Source organism: Nycticebus coucang, chromosome 9 (genome assembly GCF_027406575.1).
Source record: "Nycticebus coucang isolate mNycCou1 chromosome 9, mNycCou1.pri, whole genome shotgun sequence".
Lineage (NCBI taxonomy): Eukaryota > Metazoa > Chordata > Mammalia > Primates > Lorisidae > Nycticebus > Nycticebus coucang.
The window spans coordinates 116536563-116558775 of record NC_069788.1 but is presented as its reverse complement, the minus strand read 5'-3'; the positions used below and the strand labels follow the sequence as shown (position 1 = coordinate 116558775).

The 22213-nt window shown below is 50.4% G+C and overlaps 1 protein-coding gene across 4 annotated transcripts in view; it reads left to right on the top strand.

Annotated features, from left to right (window-relative positions):
- The window catches only part of GALNT16 (polypeptide N-acetylgalactosaminyltransferase 16), an 89785-nt gene extending 68411 nt beyond the window's left edge, over positions 1-21374 (top strand). For 3 of the 4 annotated variants that reach the window (XM_053602774.1, XM_053602773.1, XM_053602772.1), the window contains exons 9-16: positions 109-193; positions 494-597; positions 4496-4622; positions 6128-6220; positions 8174-8257; positions 13504-13645; positions 14360-14485; positions 18943-21374. In XM_053602774.1, the coding sequence (XP_053458749.1) occupies positions 109-193; positions 494-597; positions 4496-4622; positions 6128-6220; positions 8174-8257; positions 13504-13645; positions 14360-14485; positions 18943-19080 (899 nt within the window). In that variant the 3' untranslated portion in view covers positions 19081-21374. The remainder of the gene's footprint in view (positions 1-108; positions 194-493; positions 598-4495; positions 4623-6127; positions 6221-8173; positions 8258-13503; positions 13646-14359; positions 14486-18942) is intronic. The other variant, XM_053602775.1, reaches the window with a different exon arrangement.
- Positions 21375-22213: the final 839 nt, after the last annotated feature.

Here is a 22213-nt window from a genome sequence, read left to right as displayed (position 1 = left end):
GTGGGCTGAGAACTCATCAGGGGATGGTGGAGTGAAGAGTCAGCAGCTACTACCCCCACCCGGTGGACTCTGCCCTGATGCTTGTCCTCACCCTGTTCTGTCCCTTAGGGTTCGACTGGAGCCTGCATTTCAAGTGGGAACAGATCCCTCTTGAGCAGAAGATGACCCGGACAGACCCCACCAGGCCCATAAGGTCAGGGTTGCTGTGGGCTCTGGGGACACCCCCTTCCTTCCCTGGTTTAGGGGTCTGGGAGGCTCTTGGGAGGCCATGCCAAGTCACGAGGGCTCCTGAAGGTACACAGTTTAAGTTCTGACCCTGTTTGCTGGGATGTAGGTCATAAGAACAGTTGTGGAGGCAGCTGGCGGGATATCCTTCACTGAAGGCTCTGCAGTCAGGGGATTTGGGATTAAGTGGGCCTCGGGTCCTGGGGCATCTAAAGGGGCTCCTAGCTTTTGCAGCTCAATGTCACCTCCTCCCTTTTCTTGTTCCCAGGACACCTGTCATAGCTGGAGGAATCTTCGTGATTGACAAGTCCTGGTTTAACCACTTGGGAAAGTATGATGCCCAGATGGACATCTGGGGGGGAGAGAATTTTGGTGAGTTGGGAAATAATAACAGTAAAACCAATAGCAGTAATAATAATAATTAGCCCCAACTGAGTGCTTTGTATGCATGTTCTAAGGACTTTACACCTATGAAGTCATTTAATCCTCACAAGAACCCTTTGTGGAAAGTAAGTACTATGATCTCCATTTTACTGATGTAAAAAAATGACCTAAGGCACTTGGGCGGCACCTGTGGCTCAGCGGGTAGGGCGCCGGTCCCACATGCCGGAGGTGGCGGGTTCAAACCCAGCCCCGGCCAAAAAAAAAAAAAAAAAAATGACCTAAGGCACAGAGAAGTTCAGCTATTTGGCCAGAGCCACAGAGAGGAGCCACTGACCATGTGGCTAGACCTGTGTGGGGGAAGATGGACCCTGTTGAAGGAAGCTGCATGTAGCGGCTTCCCTCCTGGAAAGGCTGGGAGGTGTGCAGCAGAGGGTGGTGGGTAAAGGTAAGCAGTGGGGTTGGGTGGCCTGGTGCAGACCCTGGTGCTACCGCTTTCAAGCTGTTTGGCCTTTGGGTTAAAGCCTCCCAAAGCCTGAGTTTTCTGAAGAGGTTGCCATGAGAGCTAAAGGAGATGATGAGTCAAAATGCCTTGTGCACAGCCACTATCATTGGGCACGAGGCCACAGTAACTTTGTAGACTCAGAAAAGATGGGAGGCTGCCTCCTCCCATCCCCAAGCAGCAGTGAAGGAGGCAGAGATGGGATGACATATTTCAGTGGCGGGGGCGGGGGGACTGTGTTGCACACATTGGCTTCTCAGCACACAGGACTAGGGCCCCAGAGCCCTATTCAGCAGGCACCAGGCAGGGTCAGAGTCTGATGATCTTAATCAAACAACAGTTGAAACCAGCAAGAGAAGAGTCACCTCAGGCAGCACATGAGCCCACTGTCCTGGGAATTGCCTGTGGAAGCAGCTTAGCAGCTTCTCTGAACTCCTATACGTGTGAGCTGGGAAGTCAGTTTTTTGAACCTTCATATTTTCATTTGTAAAATAGGAAATGAAGGGCCTTCTCTCCTAGGTTGCTGGTGAGATTGAGGTTAGATAGTATCTATCAGCCAGGGCCCTGGAGGGGTACCGATGGTGACCCACTGTAGGTGTATATTAAAGTGCCTGTTCACAGGGTGTGGGCAGGACATAGGTAACCACAGGGACAGTGTGGTACCAGGCAGGGCTGTGACTGCTGGGAGCTGTAACCACCCTAGGCGAGGGAGGTAGGGGGAGGAGCTGTGGGCTTGGGCATGTGCCCAGGTGGGGGTGTCAGGGGGCTAAGCTCCCACCCTCACTCTGTCTCCCATCCTGCCATCCACTGCTGGTGCGTCCTGCTGGCTGAACCTGTCAGCCTGAGGGAAGGGAGCCCAGTGGTGCTGGGCAGCCTCCCAAACAGAGTGTGGTGGAGAAGGATAGAGAGCCACCCTGGGGGTGCCTGGGAGTGTGGGCAAGCCCCTGTGGCCTGTAAGATACAAAGGCCTGTTCTCACTCTTGCTGTGGAGCTAGCCGCTTAGAGCCCGTTCCCACTGTTTCCTCACGAGTAAGGCAGGTGGTAGCCTACCCACTTGACAGGTGGGGAAACTGAGGCAGTTGTTCCCTTTCACATTTCAGTCAGGAAACTCCACATCTAATGGTGCACGCAGCTCCGTTATCAAAGTGTGTACCTCTGGGATGTCAGGAGAGGGCCTCCTTTTCCTTTTCTCCCAGATCAGGAAAATAGATGAGTAGTGGGGGCTTGAACCAGGCCTGATCCCCTCTCAAAACCAGCTGGAGTGGGATCAGGCTGTGGAGTGGGATTCTCTGTTATATTATAACTTCTTTGGAAGCCAGTTCCAGGCTGGGTTGGGAGGAGGGAATTCTGGGAACTAGAGTGCAGTGACCTTTCCACTCTGACCCCCTTGGGGCTAAGTGATTTCCTTTGTGTCCTTGGTCTTGGCCTGAAGGGAGCTTTGGTAAAGCTGGTTTCCTGTAAAAACTTAGAAAACTGGGAAACCAACTATCTCCTTTTTTTCTTTCTTTTTCCTTTAGGCTAGGGACTGACTAGAGAGTGATCAAATAGCCAACTTCAAATTCTGCCCCAGGCAAGGGCTCAGTGGTTGGGGAACTTGAAAAGCAAACTGCAGAGTGGTTCTGGGGAGGATTTTGTTTCTTAGAAGAAATTCAAAGCAATGTCTAGGCTAGCTGCGATGCTCAGACGTTCAGCTGTTGGGACCAGTTTTGAACCATGAGATTCCTGCGGCTGGCAGATTTGAGCCTTTCATTTTATTCCTTTGTTGAAGGAAGGGAGATGCCCAAACTGAGACATGTGCCTGTGTCTCCCAAGAGATCCAAACTCTTAAGCCCAGAAGCTACCTTGAAGGGGGGCTGGCAAATATGAAAACTGGATTCACAGTAGGGATCCTTTTAAAACATGTCACTCTTTTGCTTAAAAGTCTGCAAAGGTTCCTGTGTCACTCAGAGCAAAACCCAAAGCCCTTACACTGGCTACTAGGCCCTATATTATCTCCCCTTGCTGCCAACTACACCCGCTTACCCATCCTCCCTTGCGGCATCCAGCTGCACAGCCTTTTTTCTCTTGCTTGAGACCTGCCCACCATGCTCTCAGCCCAGGTTCTGGCCCTTGCTGGTCCCTCTGCCTGGAATGCTCTTCCCCTGACAGCCCCATGACTCCCACCCTCACCTGTTTCAGGTCTTAGCTCTACTGTTCCCTTTCAGTGAGGACTTCTCTAATCAGCCTAATTAAAAATGTAGCCCCAGACCCGTCTCCATGAGCCCTCTTCAGTTCCCTACTTGCTTAATTATTCTCCACTGCATTTATCACCTTCTGACATGCTATGTGTTTTACTCATTTTCTTGCTTACTTGCATTTTTTGCTTCTTAGCTTATTGGGTTCTTCTCTCCCACACTAGAGTATAAGGGAATCTGGAGGGCGGCGCCTGTGGCTCAAAGGAGTAGGGCACCAGCCCCATATGCCGGAGGTGACGGGTTCAAACCCAGCCCTGGCCAAAAACAGCAAAAAAAAGGGAATCTGGAGCAATGTGTGACACATAATAGGTGCTTGATAAAAATTTGCTGAATGAACGAAAGCATCTGAATCATGATAAAATGGTCTTTTGTTTAGTTTTTTAAAAATACAGAAATTATGGATTTTCTGGGACAGAAAGGAGGTATTTTAACATCACAGACCCCAACTATAGGTTTTATATGAAAGAAAGAAGGAAATCCGGAGAGATTTTGTGACATTATTTTGCCAGCTACCAAGGTAGGTTCTTACCAGAAATGGTCATTAGTGAGTGGAGAACTGAGTGGTAACTCGTGATGTCCCCTTCTGGAAGGCAGGATGGCCACCCCATGCATCTCCCGACACTGCTGGGGACCAGAGTGATCTGCAAAAGCTGGCTAAGCCCCAACACCATCAAGAGGAAGCATGTCTGATGAGGGCCAGTGACAGCCTGTAGTTGGAGACAAACCAGGCCAAGAGGGAGGTCAGGGCCAGCCAGAAAGGTGCCAGCTGGAGCAGCTTGTGGTTTGGTTGGCGGCTGGTTTTCCAGCCTCACAAATGCCCAGAGCTGGCTGAGGATCAGATGTGTTCTTCCTTAGCTTATGTCTGTCTGTGGCTTTCTAGACGAAGACTGTTGGTTCGCTTTTCCTTCCACTTATGTTCTTGGTGACCCTTCAAAGCTTCCCCACTGCTCTCCCAAGCCTCCACCACGTGTGTGTGAGAACATGTGTAGGGGGAGCAGTCAGGAGGACCAGGAGCGTCCCAGCAGGACAGGCACCTGAGAGCTCCAGCCCAGCAGGATACCAAACAGAAGGGAAGCCAGCCCTTTCCCACCCTCGCTCAGTGGGGTCTGGCCAAGGATCCCTTCCTCCTCCTGACAGCTGCCATCTCCTGCAGAGCTCTCCTTCAGGGTGTGGATGTGTGGTGGCAGTTTGGAGATCGTTCCCTGCAGCCGCGTGGGCCACGTCTTCAGGAAGCGGCACCCCTATAACTTTCCCGAGGGCAACGCCCTTACCTACATCAGGTAGGTCACAGTGGACTAGAAGCAGGATGCCAAGGCTCTGGACCCCAGCCCTGCCAGTTACTCACCTTGGGGCAGCCACACCACATCTTGGGCCTCGGTTCCCCCATTTGCCCCTCCCACGTCTTACATCTGGGATTCCAGATACTTTCAGGAGTGGAAAGATGATGTTATGGGAATTGAGACCAGTGCTCTCTTGCCTTGACTCCTTTTGTCTTTGAGGGTCTTGGAAAATTGGCCAAATAACCATTTAAGTGCTGCCCTCCCCTCACTGAGCCCACATGCTAGTCATGGGTACCAGCATACTGATCCTGACTTGGTCAAACACCACTAGCCATGACCCGTTCTCCTGGTGAGAGTGGCAAGGAGGGCATGTTGTCATGAGATCCCCTCCTGTCAGGATGGCTGTTCACCTGGGCAAGCCCATGCTTATTTGTGCATGGCCTGGAGTTCTGTTTTGCTTCCTCCCACTCCATTATTATTGCTTTTATAATTACAAAAGTTACATGGGTTCACTTGTAAATATTCAAGCAGTAACAATAATGGATACCCTGTATATAAAATTTACTATTATATATTTAGTCTTTACCTTTTTTTTTTTGGAGACTGGGTCTCCCTCTGTTTTCCAGGCTGGAGTGTAGTAGTGCCGTTATACTCACAGCAGCCTCAACTCTGGGCTTAAGCAATTCTCTTGCCTCAGCTTCCCAAGTAGCTGGGACTACAGGCACCTGCTACAATGCCTGGCTAGTTTTTTTATTTTTTTGTAGAGGCAGTGTCCCACTATGTGTACTCAAACTCCTGGGCTCAACCAGTTCTCCCTCCTTGGTCTCCCAAGTGTTGGGATTACGGGCATGTGCCACCTATCCAGCCTCTTACATCGTTACACAGAAAAAAGGTGAAAGTCCTTTTTCCCCAATCTTACTCCCACTTGTTTCCCAGAGGTGACTCCTGTTAATAGATTGCCAGTGTATCAATTCAGGCCTATTAAATGCATTTTCATACATAAAGTTTTGATAGACTCATCATGGGTTTGTGTTTGTGCTTTTATATAAATGGGGTCAGGCTGTATGTTTTTTTTCTGAAGCACTTTTTTCTGTCACAGAACACTAAATTATAGACACCCTTCAGTGGTCAATGCATATTAACCGTGGCATTCTTTTTTAAGGAACCTAGTACTCTATCATGTGGAAGGAGTTAGTTATTCTCCTATGGATGGGCATTTAGGCTGCTGCTGATGGTTTGTTAAACAAATGTTCTTGCAATGTCTTTTTTGCCCACATGCAAGTATTTCAGTAGAGTAGATTTCCCAAAGGGAATGTGGTCCACGCCTGCAAAGCTGATGGATACTGACAGATTGTCCTCCAAGAGACTGTGCTCATTTACACCATCACCCCCGTCTGTGCTGCCTTGCTCCTGAGATTCTCATCACCTGTGCTGCACAGGGCCCATCGGGATCCTGACCATTGCTTCCCTGGTGACCTTAACTTAGCTCTTTCCTCTCCTTCTAGGAATACCAAGCGCACTGCAGAGGTGTGGATGGACGAATACAAGCAATACTACTATGAAGCACGACCCTCAGCCATCGGAAAGGCCTTTGGCAGGTGGGCCCCCCAGCTCCACTGTGTGCCTCTCTCCACCCTTGTTAGCACAACACAACCCAGCAAGAAGTGGCGTGTACACCAGAGCTCTGCTCACAACCTCCTTGGTCACTGAGCTCCCACTCTACGGGGCTCCCCACCATGTGAGGGCACGCGAGGTGGAAACAAGCTCCTGGTCCGGGAGGTGTGCGCAGTTTGTGGGGAGATAGCAAGAGAGAAGTCTTGCTTATGAAAAAGGCTTGTCCTGGCGGTGCCTGTGGCTCAGTTAGTAGGGCGCCGGCCCCATATGCCGAGGGTGGCGGGTTCAAACCCAGCCCCGGCCAAACTGCAACAACAAAAAAAAATAGCCGGGCGTTGTGGCAGGCACCTGTAGTCCCAGCTGCTCGGGAGGCTGAGGCAAGAGAATCGCGTAAGCCCAAGAGTTAGAGGTTGCTGTGAGCCGTGTGACGCCACGGCACTCTACCCGAGGGCGGTACAGTGAGGCTCTGTCTCTACAAAAAAAAAAAAAGAAAAAGGCTTGTCCTGCAAGTTGCCAGTAGGAAAGGGGGCATCTGTGCGAAAGAGCTGTCTGCAGAAAACATTTGGCATTTTTGTCTCCTCCCGCTGTTCAGAATCGTGATCTGTTAGCCTATTTCCCTGTCATGACCGTTTTGACTATAGTCTAGTTACACATTTTCAAAATGCAGATGGGTTGTGAAATCAATTTAGTGGGTCGTGACCAGCATTAAAAAAAGAGAGAGATAAAACACTGTGGATAAGATTAGTACAGAACAGGATAGAAAATAAGAGTTGAGTGCAGCTGTACATCTGTATCTGTGCGTGTACCTATATATGTACAGTCATCCCTTGGTATCCACAGGGCATTGGTTCCAGGATCCCCTGTAAATACTGAAATGCATGGATGCTCAAGTCCCTGATGTAGAATGATGTAATATTGGCATATAACCTGCACACATTCTCCTGTATACTTTAGGTTGTCTCTAGATTACGGATAATACCTATTACAATGCCTATACATTACTTCATCCAGACAGATTGAATATAGTACCTGGCACATGGAAAATTCAAGTTTTCGGAACTTTGTGAAACTTTTTTTTTTCTGAATATTTTTGACCCACAGTTGGTTAAATCCACAGATGCAGGGCCCACGGATGCTGAGGGCTGACTATATGTGGGGTGTATTAGATCATAATGTAAGCTATACTTATCTCCTACCTACACCTATGGTCAGGAAAGTTTGAAAACATTATTAGTGATCATCAGTGAATCTGTTTTACTCTACTTATTGTTATCTATCCCCCTTTTTAAAAACATAGTGATGTTGGCCAGGGGCGGTGGCTCATGCCTGTAATCCTAGCATTCTGGGAGGCTGAGGCGGGTAGATTGCCTGAGTTCAAGAGTTCTAGATCAGCCTGAGCAAGAGCGAGACCCTGTCCCTGAAAAAAATAGCCAGGCATTGTGGCAGCACCTGTAGTCCCAGCTACTTAGGAGGTTGATATAAGAGAATTGCTTGAGCCCAAGAGTTTGAGAATTTTTTCAGCTTAGTCTTCTTGTCATCAGATTGTCTCCTCAACTGGAATGCAGGAAAGGAAAAGTTCTAGTTAGTTAACTAAGGCTCCACGCTCTACAAAAATAAAGGACCCATTTACTTATGCTTACCCACTTACTATGCTAAGTGAGGCCCCAGCTAGTGAGAAGCCAGAGAAAAGCAGGGTCCTCCGTGGGCGGGGCTCCTCCTGAAAAGTGAGTGCTGAACAGGAATTTGAGGAGAGGAATGAGGAGTGACCAGGAGACCAGGGTGAGCTCACGGGTCAGAGAATGACACAGGGCAGTGGCCAAGGCTGCACAGGGCAGGCTTGGGTGGCTCCTGGGGCTGGACCCAGGGCCTCTGCTGTCCTTCCTGCTGGTCCCTCCCCACACTCGCAGGTCCAAACCCAATCTTGCCTCCTCCTGCAGTGTGGCCACTCGGATTGAGCAGAGGAAGAAGATGAACTGCAAGTCATTCCGCTGGTACCTGGAGAACGTGTACCCAGAGCTCACGTGAGTGCAGCCCTCACCTGCGCATCAGGCCCTCACCCCCGCCCCACCTTGGGCTCCTCACCCCTGGTAGTCTGGCTCTTCTTAGCTGCCAGGATTTACATTCATGCAAAGGCTCTGGGGGAACTCAGAGGGCATTACAAGGAGTTATAAATTAGGCATAGTAGGAACTGAATTTTTAACAGACTGAGTCTTAGACCTAAAAGTGGACATTGTCCCCTTAGAAAAACAGCACTGCATTACGTAGCAAAGACTGTAGAAACATCCATGCCCTATGACCCTGTTCTCTCCCTTCTGGGAGTTTATCCTTAGAAAATAAAACAACCAAAGTGAAAAGCTGTTAATCAGTAGATAGCGCGGGCTTTGTTGCAGTGAAAAAAGGAGAAGCAACTGAGAATGGGGGCTGGGTGCAGTGAATCCTCATACATCAACTTGAACAAATATGCACTCCATATGCCAGTGGTGTGCACACTAGAGTTCCAGTCATAGATGAACGTGTGTGTTCCAGACAGGACTGGAATAAGCTATGACATGGCCCTTTCAGTGTCTTGGTGACATCCATATGGTTCATTTCTCACCTCCTTCAGGTCTTTACTCAAATGTCCCCCTCTCAGGGAGACTCCCAGCACCACCTCCCAGCATCACCTCCTTCCCCAGCTTATATCTGGTTATTCATTTTCTTTTCAAACTTGCCTGTAAGCTCCTTGAGGATGGAGGCTTTTATCTGTTTGCTCAAGGATTTATCTCCTGTACATACAACAGTGCCTGTCACAAAAGGGGCACTCAATAAATATTTGTAACTAAGTACATTGTATGGACAATATGCCTCAATAATGTCTGAAATTAGCATTCTCCCTCTATAGTTGTCCCCTTGGTAAACAGGTTTCCCATTGCTGCCAGCTTTCTCCCAAGGATGCTGGGTGGCTTTCCAGAATACTCCTCAGAGCTGGAATATCTTTCAAAGAGGCAAATCTTTGTCCTTTGAAGGCAGATTTGAGTTTTGGAAAATAGCCACAGTTAGGTTACAGCCAAGTCCAGTGAATAAGCTAGGTGATGAACGCAGATAATGTAATCTGAGGTCCCAAGTACAGCACGACTGTGAAGTAACAAGACTAAACTGAATCTGGGAGCAATTTCCAAGAAACTCCAGAACAATTTGGGGAATTGCACCATCCTTGGAAGAAAGTTGGCAGCCTGGACAACCCAAGTTCCCTGGACAATAGCTGTGAAGGGAAGAACATTAATTTATAAAAATGTAACAAATGAACAACTTTCTGAAGCGACTACTTTTAAGGAGACAGCGGTCACTTGGATCCATCATTTCTGAGATGCTGAGGAGAAAGAGTAGTCATTTCTTTACACCCCGTGTTAATGCAACATTTGGATGCAGCCTGGAGGCTAGGCTTTGGGATAGGAGCAGGGCAGCTATCCTGGGACTGCTACCACAGAGGGCAGGTCAGGAGATTGCTTCTAAGCCCAGGGTCTCATCTGTAAGCATCAGTGGGCAGGCCTTCAGTGCCAGTGGCCATTGCTACATGTGGACCTGTCACCTCGCATAGGAAAGCCCATCAGCTTGCATACCTCCCTAAGCAATGGGGGGTGGGGACAAGAGAGTAGGGGGGTCTGGAACAAGCCCTGGGCCCCTTGCTGCATTTCCCTCTGAGCATATTTCCCAAAGAAGCCTCAGCAAGCTGCTCATCTCTGTAGAGAAAGGAAATGTGACATCTCGCTCCTGGGTGAAGCAGAGAAGGTGGAGCTACTGCCCTCCGGACACCCTTGCACAGCAGGAGTTGCAAACTCAAATCCTTACGGGGGTCAGACAGGTTATGTAAATAAGTCTGCTGGGTGGGGATGAGGCAATGGGGAGTTGGGACCGTGGCAAACTAGGGGCACAAAAGCCCCACCTAGAGGGTACAGGTGCTATTCCCCACGGTAGATTAGTGTGCTTGCTGGAAGGTAAGCTCCGTGTGGCCTGATATTCCTATTTTTTCAAGAGAAGTTGGAGATTTTTCTGTGTAACCTTTAAAATTTTTAATATTGTCAAATAATTAAAAGCAACAACAGGCTGGGCACAGTAGGTCACACCTATAATTCTTGCACTTTGGGAAGCCGAGGTAGGAGGATCACCTGAGTTCAGGAGTTTCAATTCAGCCCAGGCAACATAGTGAGACCCCATCTCTACAAAAAATAGAAAAATTAGCTGGATGTAGGGCGGCGCCTATGGCTCAGTGAGTAGGGCGCGGGCCCCATATGCTGAGGGTGGTGGGTTCAAACCCAGCCCCGGCCAAACTGCAACAACAACAAAAAATAGCCAGGCGTTGTGGCGGGCGCCTGTAGTCCCAGCTACTCAGGAGGCTGAGGCAAGAGAATCACATAAGCCCAAGAGCTGGAGGTTGCTGTGAGCTGTGTGACGCCACGGCACTCTACCGAGGGCAGTAAAGTGACTCTGTCTCTACAAAAAAAAAAAAAAAAAAAATTAGCTGGATGTGGTGGCTCATGCCTATAGTCCCAGCTACTCATGAGGCTGAGGCATGAGGATCACTTTAGCCCAGGAGTTTGAGGTTGCTGTGAGCTTTGATGATATGCCACTGAACTCTAGCCTGGGTGACAGAGTAAGTAAGACCCTATCTCTTTTTTTTTTGGAGACAAAATCTCACTTTGTAGCTCATGGTAGAGTGCCATGGCATCACAGCTCACAGCAATCTCAAACTTTTGGGGTCAAGTGATCATCTTGCCTCAGTTTTTCTTATCTTTCTTTTTTTTTTTTGAGACACAGTCTTACTCTGTCACCCTCATTAGAGTGCTATGGTGTCCCAGCTCATAGTAACCTCAAACCTCAAACTCTTTGGCTTTAGCAATTCTCTTGCCTCAACCTCCTAAGTACCCGGGACTATAGGTGCCCACCACAACGCTTGGCTATTTTTTTTTTTTTTTTTTGTAGTTGTCATTGTTGTTTAGCAGGCCAAGGCTGGGTCGAACCCCCCGGCTCTGGTATATGTGGCCAGTGCCCTAATCACTGAGCTATGGGTGCTGAGCCCAGTTTATCATTTTTTTTAGTGGAGACTGGGTCTCAGTCTTGCTCACGCTGGTCTCAAACTTGTGAGTTCAAGAGATCCACCCACCTCAGCCTCCCAGAGTGCTAGGATTACAGGCATGAGCCACTGTGCCCTGCCTGAGACCCTCTCTCTCTCTCTTTTTTTTTCTTTTAGAGACAGTCTCACTCTGTTGCCCCTGGTAGAGTGCCGTGGCGTCACAGCTCACAGCAACCTCAGCTTTTGGGCTTAGGTAATTCTCTTGCCTCAGCCTCCCGAGTAGCTGGGACTACAGGCGCCCATCAAAACGCCCGGGTATTTTTTGGCCGGGGCCCAGTTCGAACTTGCCACCCTCGGCATATGGGGCCAGCGCCCTACTCTCTGAGCTACAGGCGCCACCCGAAACCCTACCTCTTAATAAAAAAAATGCCAGAATCAGCTGGCAGCCAGTGTGACATCTAAGGGGAGTCTGGAAAAGGTGCATGCTACTGCTAGGGGTGTGGGAGAGAGTGGTGGTCTCTGCCTCAGGCTTATGAGAACAGATCAGTTCTGGAACTCCATGGCTTCAGCCAACGCTGAGGAAGAAAAACCTAGATCCTGCAGATATCCCCCTCACAGAATGCTGGAAATGTTATCTTGGTCCCCAGGCCCAAGTTCTCTCCCCAACATGGGTTACGGGAGGCAGCCTAGTTAGCCACACAGTTAGGCCCTAAGCCCTACTGGTTTTCATCACCCCCTTGCTGGGTCCGTAATCCAAGAATACATGGTGACCTCCTAAACCCAGGTATTCAAGACTTTATCAGCTGGGGTGACAGCCTCCTTAGGGTTTGACCCACAGGGTGTCAGTGTGTGTTTAAGTATTATTTTCCTATGCATATAAAGTGCTTTAATATAATACTTTGAAACTTGCCTGTTTTACTTAATAATATGCTGTGAACATTTTTCCATGTTACTAGATATTCTTTCATGAAGTCATTGTGAAGGCCTTCAGGGTTTTTCATCCTATGGATGAAATCGGAACTTATTTAGCCCAGCTCCTGTTGTTGGATAACCAGGAATTTCCAATGTTTTCGGTATAATCGATCACTTTGAAATGACTATCTTTGAAAACATCTATAATTATTTCTGTAGGATAAATCCCTAGAATTGCATTACTAGGTGGAAGGTGTACACATTTGATGCAGGACACAGGACATAGGTAGCCAGGAGCTGGTCCATACTGGAGTCTCCGTGACCTGCTCCAGTCTAGGTGTGGGGGTAATACTCCTGTCCTGCACCTGTGTGCACCCAGACATTGCACATACCCTGCCCCATCATACCAGCTGACAACAGCTATGTCTCTGGGAGAACAGTGTGTCTTCCACACTGCCCTCTGGGAAAAGGGGGGCCAATTTATGCTCTCTCTAGCAGGCAGAGTATGAGACGATTTAATCCCACCGCTATTGCCAGTGCTGGGCATTGTCTTTAAGAAAAAACTTATGAGGGCGGTGCCTGTGGCTCAGTGAGTAGGGCACCGGCCCCATATGCCGAGGGTGGTGGGTTCAAACCCAGCCCTGGCCAAACTGCAACAACAAAAAAAAGTAGCCGGGCGTTGTGGCGGGTGCCTATAGTCCCAGCTGCTCGGGAGGCTGAGGCAAAAGAATCGCGTAAGCCCAAGAGTTAGAGGTTGCTGTGAGCCCTGTGACGCCACGGCACTCTACCCGAGGGCAGTACAGTGGGACTCTGTCTCTACAAAAAAAAAAAAAAAAAGAAAAAACATATGTATATACGTGGGCACATACACAAATAAGGTAAATAGTGTAGTACTTTAATCATTAGTGAAATCAAACATTTTCGTATTTGTGTATTTAAATTTGGTGGTTCAAACGACCCCTTCCCCATCATTTCGAAAGTGGTTAGTGAGCCCATGTTTGTGCCCCAGTCTCTCCTCTCTCTGAACTGAAGAGCCCTGTGTTTCTGGTCTGAGCTCTCCTCCCCCAGAGTTCTCCACATTTCAGGCTTAGCCTCCAGGATGGTCCCTGGGACTCCCAGAGCTGCTTGAAAGGGTGCCTGAAGGCTGGGACCTAGCCTTCCCAGAGGCCACTCCTACCCATCCTCCTAGCCGCTCCCAGGGAGACCTCAGTGCTCCTAAAGCTGATGGGTGCTGCTGTCAGGCAGAGGGCATGGGTAAGCCTGTGGAGAGAAGAGGACAAGCCTGACCACTGTCCTCTCTCTCAGGGTCCCTGTGAAGGAAGTGCTCCCTGGCATCATTAAGCAGGGGGTTAATTGCTTGGAATCCCAGGGTCAGAACACAGTTGGTGACTTCCTGCTCGGAATGGGGATCTGCAGAGGGTCTGCCAAGAACCCCCAGCCGGCTCAGGTAAGCTGCCGGCTCAGGTGAGCTGCCGAGGGGTTTGGGTCAGGACTGGGAGAGGGTGAAAGCAGGGGACACTGTGTGGGACAGGGGACAGTCCCTCTGCTCATTCTTGTCCTCTGTCTATACCCATCACAAACCCACTTTCCCAGGGCTCCTAATGCTTTGTTCCTGACACATTGTCACCCCCTTTCCAGCCTGTCGCACAGGAACCTTCTGTCCACCACTTGCTTTCTCCTTGTAGAAGGAGGAATGCTGCCCAGGCAGCACCCAGTTCTCTGGGAGACACAGCTGTGGTCAGCTGGTATGACGGGTGGCAGGGTATCCGTGACATCTGTTTGCACAAAGGTGCAGGATAGGCATGTTACCCCCACACTCGGACTAGAGCAGGTCATGGAGACTCCAGTATGGACCAGCTCCCAGCTGCCCATGTCCTGTGTCCTGTTGTTCTCCCCCTCCCCCGTGTCCCTTGGTACATCCTTGACTGCCCTCTGGCCAGCTCCCGCTAAGCTCCTCTACCCAACATTTTATGATGAAAAGTTTCAAACATGTAGGAAATTAAAAGAGATGTGTAGTGAATACCCATACATGCACCCTAGCTTCTATAATTATTTGTAGAAAATTCTACAAACATATATAGTATATTTGCTCTGTCACCCATCTACCTGTCCATTCATCGCTGTCCTTTTTGATCTGGTCTTTCTGGTCCCTGTGTGGCAGGCATGGCTGTTCAGTGACCATCTTATTCAGCAGCAGGGGAAGTGCCTGGCTGCCACGTCCACCTTAATGTCCTCCCCAGGGTCCCCGGTCATACTGCAGATGTGCAACCCGAGAGAAGGCAAGCAGGTAAGCCTCCTCGTCCCTGGGCACAGGTGGCCTGCAGCCCGGGGAGCATGCAGTGGGGGTGGCAGACCCTAGCAAGAGCCCCAGGTTTAGACGTATAGGCTCAAACAAGCCCTCCAGCAGGAGGTCACTACTTCTTCAAGTAATTGACCTGAAATTTTACTCAGGAGGAAATACTTCTTCAGGTAAGTATTTGTATTAAACAATACAATTAAACAATATAAACAATACACCTGCCAGGCTGTGAGCTCCATGAAGGCAGGGACTACTTGCCAGTTCCTGCTGTATCCCTAGCCTCTGATAACCACCATAGTGCAAAGAAGTGGCAGCTTTTACCAAGAGATTGTGCTGGGAGTTTTAAATAGAGCATCTCATCGAATCCTCCTGGCCACCCAGTGATATAGGCCTAAGTAATATACCCATTTTATAAATGAGTAAACTAAGGTTTGCTGAATATACTGTATGTCAGATCACACATTTGGGAAGGGATAGAGCTGGAATTGAAATCCAGGACAGTGTGATTCCTAGGCCCACATTCTTTTTTTTGTTGTTGTTGTTGCAATTTGGCCGGGGCTGGGCTTGAACCCACCACCCTCGGTATATGGGGCCGGCACCCTACTCACTGAGCCACAGGTGCCGCCCTAGGCCCACATTCTTAACCCAGCACATAGTAGATGCTCAATAACTGTTTCTTGGAATGATACCGTGGTTCAGGCCTGTAATCCTAGCACTTTTAGGCTGAGGGGGGAGGATCACTTGAGCTCAGGAGTGTGAGACCTTCCTGGGCAACACAGCAAGATCCTGTCTCTACTAAAAAAAAGAAAAATTAGCAGGGCATGGTGGTACACACCTGTAGTCCCAGCTACTCGGTAGGCTGAGCCAGGAGGATTGCTTGAGCCTGGGAGTTTGAGGTTGAAGTGAGGTGGGATCATGCCACTTCCTGCACTCCAGCCTGGGCAACAGAGCAAGACCTTGTCTCTAAAAAAAAAAGTACTTCTTGACTGCTGGCCAACTGGAGAAACTGAGACATAGGTACAGTGATGTCCAAGCCCCATGACCAGCCCCACATGAGCTCTGCCTTTTTCATTTGCCCAGCACTCTCATCCAGTGTCCCCATTAGTCCTGAGAGACAGGTCCAGCCACCCTGTTGAAGAAGAATGCTCAGGAGATGAAGTCACTTGCTCACTGTCCACAGCAGCCAGTGACAGAATGGAACTGGATACTGGATTCCCTTATATGCAGCTCCCCTCCTCTGCTGCCCAGGAAATGGGACTCAGGCCAGAGGCTTTTCCAGCCCTTCCCCTGTTACCCTTCTTGGCAGAACTCCCTGTTCCTGAGCCTAGCCGGCCTGCCTTTGGTGCCAGGGAATGTGCAGGAGGGTGTCTGGCTCTCTGCTTTGCCTGCAGGGAGGTTTCCCTCTCACCTGCTTTCTGTTTGCCTGGGTCAGCTGTTTAGGGATGACTGACAGTTTGCTATTAAGTTCTGGAAAAGCAGCCAGGTCCACTCCCTCCAGCGTGCGTGTACACACGCATGTGTGTCTGAAGGACCGGTATGCCCTGGCCTGCTGGACACTTCTGAAGCACTATCTGATTGAAAAGGTATGGTCCTTCCTCGGCCCTACCCTGCAGTGGGGCCAGTGCAGTCTTCCCCCAAGCTAGAGCACCCACCTCTTTGGGGGTAGCTTTAAGCTCATGCCCACCAATCCCTGTTGAGGAAACATTCCCAGGCAGCTTCTACTCAAATACCTCTCCTGGGGTCCAGTTGTCCATTTTCCCTTTTGTGCCAGCCCAGCCTACCACCCTGGCCCCATCCATTCTACCTCTGCAAGTCCTGCCAGGCTCCTGATGGCACTGTGGGCCCCTGCATCCCTCCCCTCCTAGGAGGACAGGGTGAGCAGCTCTTCCCCTGACAATGCCTTCTGGAATCTGGGCTTCCTTGTTGTCAAGGCCAGTTGGGTTCCCTGTGTCTGAGAAGCTCCTGTGTGTTAGACCAGGTGTGATAGGTCAGCAGGTCCCAGCTCAGTCATTACTTCCCCTCTCAGAGCCTTAGTCTCCTTATTTTTGAAATAAGGGGCTCCCTCCCCTGCCCTGTCTTGTAGGGAAACTGTAAGAACCTGTATGTGGAGATGGGAGAGCATGTGACATGATTTTGTTTCTCTGGCCAGACCCAGAATTGAGTGCCCAGGAGAGTCTGGGGCCCTGAGTCTATGCCTGACAGTAGTGGTAGGAAGTGAGAGTGCGCTCCCCTGCAGCTTGGGGAGCATCTCATAATGATTAAGTGATTCATTCATTAATCATAAAACAACTGCATTGGATGCCTACCTTGTGCCAGAAAATGTGCAAATCACATTGGCCACAAAGATGAAGGAAAGACATGGTCCCTGACCCCCAAGGAACTTACGATCTAGTGGGGGAGAAAGAGCAGGGAGTCAGCCACTGCCTGTGGAGGGCTGGATGCGGGGACAGCACCAAGCATGGTTGGTGCAGCCCTGGGGCAGGCCCTGCAACACAGAGGTGGTGGCCCATAGTGGTGGTCAGTATGCCCTTCCGGGGCAAGCACAGCCACTCTCCCCAGCTGGGCTTTGCTGGACATTTGGCCTATATGAGGTAAATGTCAGGGACTAAAAAGCAAAAAGAAACAGGATGCTGTGAGCTTCAGGGAGCCAAAAGCCTTCGACCTTTAGGCTCTCTGCTGGGACCATGTGGGCTCGGAGAGGCTGCTGCATGGCCTCACTACACAGCTCTGCATTCCCAAGGGAAGCCCAGGCCCCACCACTGCCTTCACCCTGTGTGCACATCCCAGGTTGGCTTCCTCCCCTGCCCACCTATGTCCCTTGCAGCCCTAGCCCTGGCCGTGCAGCTGGGTGTGGCTCTCCTCTGTGCCCCAGTGTTCCAACAAGAACATGGTCTTGTTCCATTCACATGGTTGTGGGTACTCCCACCTCTAATGGCAGAAAGATGGATGAGGGGAGACAGCTACATGGGAGAGAAATAGGAGAGAAGCCAAAAATAGACCTATCTCACTAGTTATTCTTCCTGAGCCTTGAAACCTGGGTCTCAGCCTCTCATCCCTTCTCTTATCCACGCCCTTCCAAAATGTTCTCCAGGAACAGCTCTTCTCCTTGTTGTCAAACCAGAGGAGGAGGAGGTACCAGGAAGTGAAAGCACTGATCTGGGAGCCCCTTTCTGACTCTGTGATGGGAGAACTCTGGTTCCTCCTCCATCCTCCCACCCAATCCCTGCAAAATCAATGGCCAGTTACCTCTAGAGATCACAGCGGCTGGCCTCACAGTTCAGAAGCTTAGGGCTGCTGGAAGAAGAAAGCTCATTGCAGGATCAGCGCCCGTGGCTCAAGCGGCTAAGGTGCCAGCCACGTACACCTGAGCTGGCGGGTTCAAATCTAGCCCGGGCCTGTCAAACAACAATGACGGCTGCAACCAAAAAATAGCCGGGTGTTGTGGCAGGCGCCTGTGGTCCCAGCTACTTGGGAGGCAGAGGCAGGAAAATCGCTTGAGCCCAAGAGTTGGAGGTTGCTGTGAGCTGTGAAGCCACAGCACTCTACCCAGGGCGACAGCTTGGGGCTGTCTCAAAAAAAAAAAAAAAAGAAAGCTCATTGCGGAAGTAAAAGATTCACCTAGGCCAGGACTCATAAACTGAAGTGCCTACAGGGAGCTTCTGGGGAAACCCCTGTAGGAGAAAAGACAAGACCAGGCAGGAACCACTGCAAACTGGAGAGCAAGAACCCCATCCTGAGCGGAGAGCAAATCCTCAGCCCCCACCAGCTGAGGCCGCAGAAGGACCTGGGCCCAAAATCTAAGCAGAGGCTGGATAAGCAGATTTGTCTGTGGCAACTAAGCCAGATTTCATTTATTTATTTTATATTTATTTTTTAGAGACAGGGTCTTGCTCTGCTGCCCAGGCTGCAATGCAGGGCAGGTCATAGCTCAGCCTCAGACTCCTGGGCTCAAATGATCCTCCCTCTTCATCCTCCCAAGTAGCTGGGACTACACTGGTGGGATACAATGCCTGGCTAATTAATTTCTTAAAATTTTTTGTAGAGACAGGGTCTTGCTTTGTTGCCCAGGTTGGTTATGTACTTCTGGGCTCAAGTGATTCTCCAACTTGGTTCTCCAAAGTGCTGGAATTACAGGTGTGAGCCACCATGCCTGTCCTCAACATTTTAAATAAACACTGTGGGTCTCTGCTTTGCCTCCTCTGATCTAGACAGTAACTTCATGCCAACCTGCAGAAGCCAGAGCCCTATGGGGGGAGATAGGTCTTAAAGTTTGTTTGGGGGTGGAAGCTGGGGGTAGCCTCTTATATAAAGACACACAGACTGGTTGAAATGAGAGATGTGTCCTAGGCATGCATATACAGGGTTGTGTACATACATGTGAAATAAAAGCACAATGCTATTATTTGTAGTCATTATTTTCTCATCTCCCTCTCCCTTCCTCCTAGAAATGGAGGAGAAAAGGATCTTTCATCCAGCATTCAGTCAGTGGCCTCTGCCTGGAGATGAAGCCTGCCCAGCTGGTGACCAGCAAATGTCAGGCTGATGCCCAGGCCCAGCAGTGGCAGTTGCTGCCACACACATGACGGTAGCCCTGGGGCCTCCTATACATTTTGCATGAGACTTTGGGACTGGAAGGATGGGGGAGAGCAGAGCAGGCCGTTTCCATCCCCTCACATTTCTGCCAGCATCATCAGCAAATGCCTCACCACCACGTTTCTCCAAAGCTTGTTCCAAGACGGTGCAGAGGGCATGCCTCGATACCCTCTGTACCACCATCTCAGCCTTGCGCGGGGAGAGGAGATGGTCAGGGTGCTGGACTTTTGCTGGGCAGAGACTGGCAGGTGCCCCTGGCCCTTTGTCCTCTCTCTCAGCGCTTCTTGGTGTCCAGACTGGTGTGTGGGCCCTCCCCTTGTTGCCTGAGGAGGACAAGGACAGCAGCCCACACAAGAGTCCAGTTGGTTGGGCGGCGCCCGTGACTCAAAGGGGTAGGGCGCTGGCCCCATATGCCAGAGGTGGTGGGTTCAAACCCAGCCCCAGCCAAAAAAAAAAAAGAGTCCAGTTGGTCCTGAGGCCTGCCTGTGGGACAGGCATGAGAGGAGAAAGTGGGCAATGTGGATGGAGAAGCCGAAAGCTGGGAACAGAAGGAAGGAGAGGAGAGGGGCAGGTGAGGAACAGGCAGGGGAGGACCTGTCAGAGAGCCAAGCCAGGGAATGCTGGGTGGGGTGTGGGAGGGATGAGATCCTGGGGGCAAAACATGGATACGTAAGAAAACATGGGTGGGAGAGCAGAAAGCATCAGAAGACCAGGTCTCTTTGCCAGGATGTTATCCTGCCATGCTTCTCCAACCCACATTTTTTAGCAAGAGGCTACAGAGGAACCATTAGCAGAAGACTTGGAGCAGTTTATTAAACAGACTCCATACTTTTCTGGCCCTATGTCTGGCTGAGAACTGAGTCTTGGGCCTTAATGCCCAAGCTGGTGCCCTGCCCCTCTCCCCCACTACCTGGGCCCACTGGGAGGATGCACAGCCCATTCCTCCTTTGTAGTTTTCAATTCTTGTTTTCTCAAAGATCTCTGCCAATCCAGCATCATGGGTCAGAGTGTCTGGGAAGAATGGGACCTCCTTTCTGGAGCATGAACTAAGTTGTTAGGGGCTAAGCTACCAAGGCTAAACTTCAACCTCATTCCACTCCCTGTGACGGGAAGGGTTTTCTCAAAGGCTCAGCTACTGCATTGGCTGGGAGGCTGGCTGAGGGCTGCTGTTTGTGTAGAGAACCTTTACTTTGTTCTCACAGCCACTGAGAACTACCACATCTATCCCATGGCCTTGTTTTGCCACCTCTGCTGTTCCCTTGCCCCTTTTCCCCATCCCACTAGCTCAGGCAGTGTGGTTTTGGGCAAAAGACTATTGGAATCAGGATCCCTGGTGGTCTCCTCCCTAAAGCAAACCAGTTTGAGGTGTACACATCTACCCTAGAAGCCCCTAATCTTTCATAGACTAGTGATCCACATACCCTTAGGGAGTTTATGGATTCCAGAGGGTCTAGGAATTTCCAGAAATTGTCCCTCAAATATTGCATATATGGGCATATGTGCATTTTCCTGGGGAGAGAGTTCATGGATTTCCCCAGCTTCTTAAAGAGGTCCCTAATCTCCAAAGGGTCTGAACCTCTGCTCTGGATTGGAGTCACTGTCCATCTGACCTGCCATCTGACTCAGTCTCCCTCCCTGGTGTGCCCAAACTGTAATGGCCTACTCCCTCTACATGGCCCACTCCCTCTACATGGCCCTTGGGTCAGGAGCCAGGTGTCCATGCTCTGAGGCAGCCACTCTGGAGAGTTCTCCAGCAATTTCCTCTAACCTCCTGACTCTCACCAGCATCCTCTCAGCAGTGCCCAACCACATGCCCCCCTGGACTCACCAGCGCAGGTGGGCTCTTTGCCCCCATGTCCACACTGCTCCAGGCCTCTGTTGTGATGTTTCACCAATGCCATCTGTGGACCTTGGATGCCCTGTTCAACCGGGAGGCCTCCTGCCACAGCTTAGGGCAGAACTGGGACAAGGGCAAAGGCATCTCTCCAGAAGATGGGCTACAAGGCCTGGGCTATGCTTGGGCATGGACCTACAGTGATGGGGAATGTGGGCTGCTCTTCTTGAATGTAAGAGGACCACTGCTCAGGGGGCCTTTGAGAGGGTCTCTCCCTCGTTTCCTGTGATCACTCTACACCAGGCCCTGCACCGGTCGGCTGTCCTTTGTGGTGATTCAGCCCTATTCTGGTTTTGCTTTTCCTCTTCTTGACCAAAGCATGTGCCACTACCTGTCCTTGAGGACCTTGTCTTTATGAAACACACACCTGGAATAAAACCACTTCTTACATGTTCATGTGCACCAGCGCCTTCCTTCCCGACTCCAGCCCACGCCCTTCAGCACCACCCTCCAGGCTGTAGGAGTGAAACTGAGCATGCCCCCTGAAAACTTGTCCCTCAGCCTCCACGGATTGCTCTGGGGGCAGCCAGCAGGTGACTCTGCTGCTAGCCAAGCCTGGGACCAGAACCCAGGAACCAACTCCAGCCAGGCTGAGTCCATGTTCCAATTGCCTCATCACAGGACACTACTTGGGGCTTGGAAATGGAAATCAAAGGGCTTCCTTGAATGGCTGTGGCCTGCCCACCCCCCACCCCCCCACTTGCCTTCCCTGGGAGCCAGCCCCGTGCCCTCAGAGCTTCCCCTCCCTCTCCTCTACCATACAAGAAGGCAGTGAGAAAAATTCAGGCAGGACACTTTTCCTGGGTGAAAACAACAAAATAATTACAACAAGAATCTTACTAGACTAGCCTTGCTTGATTGGGGAGCAGATGCTCTGTCTAATGTTTCCATGGAAAACCTCCATCATTTCTGTGACCAGAAACCCAGGTAAAAATAAACTCTGCTCCAACACACATATGAACTGCAGTTGGCAGGTCAGTGCACCACTGACTTCTGGACCCAGCCATTTCCGCCCTAACCCCTACCTCCTTCGGGCTGCCAATCAGGATTCCCCAGAATTTCTGACCCCTAGGCCTGAAGGGCTGGAGCCAAGCCTGAGATGGCTGCAAGGCACATGACTTGGCAATGCCATCCAGCTTTCGCCTTCAAAGCAAGTCACTGCAGAAGACCCTGGCAGCAGTCTCCATTCCCCCTTCCATCCCTCTATCCTCCTAGGGAGCACAGCCCCC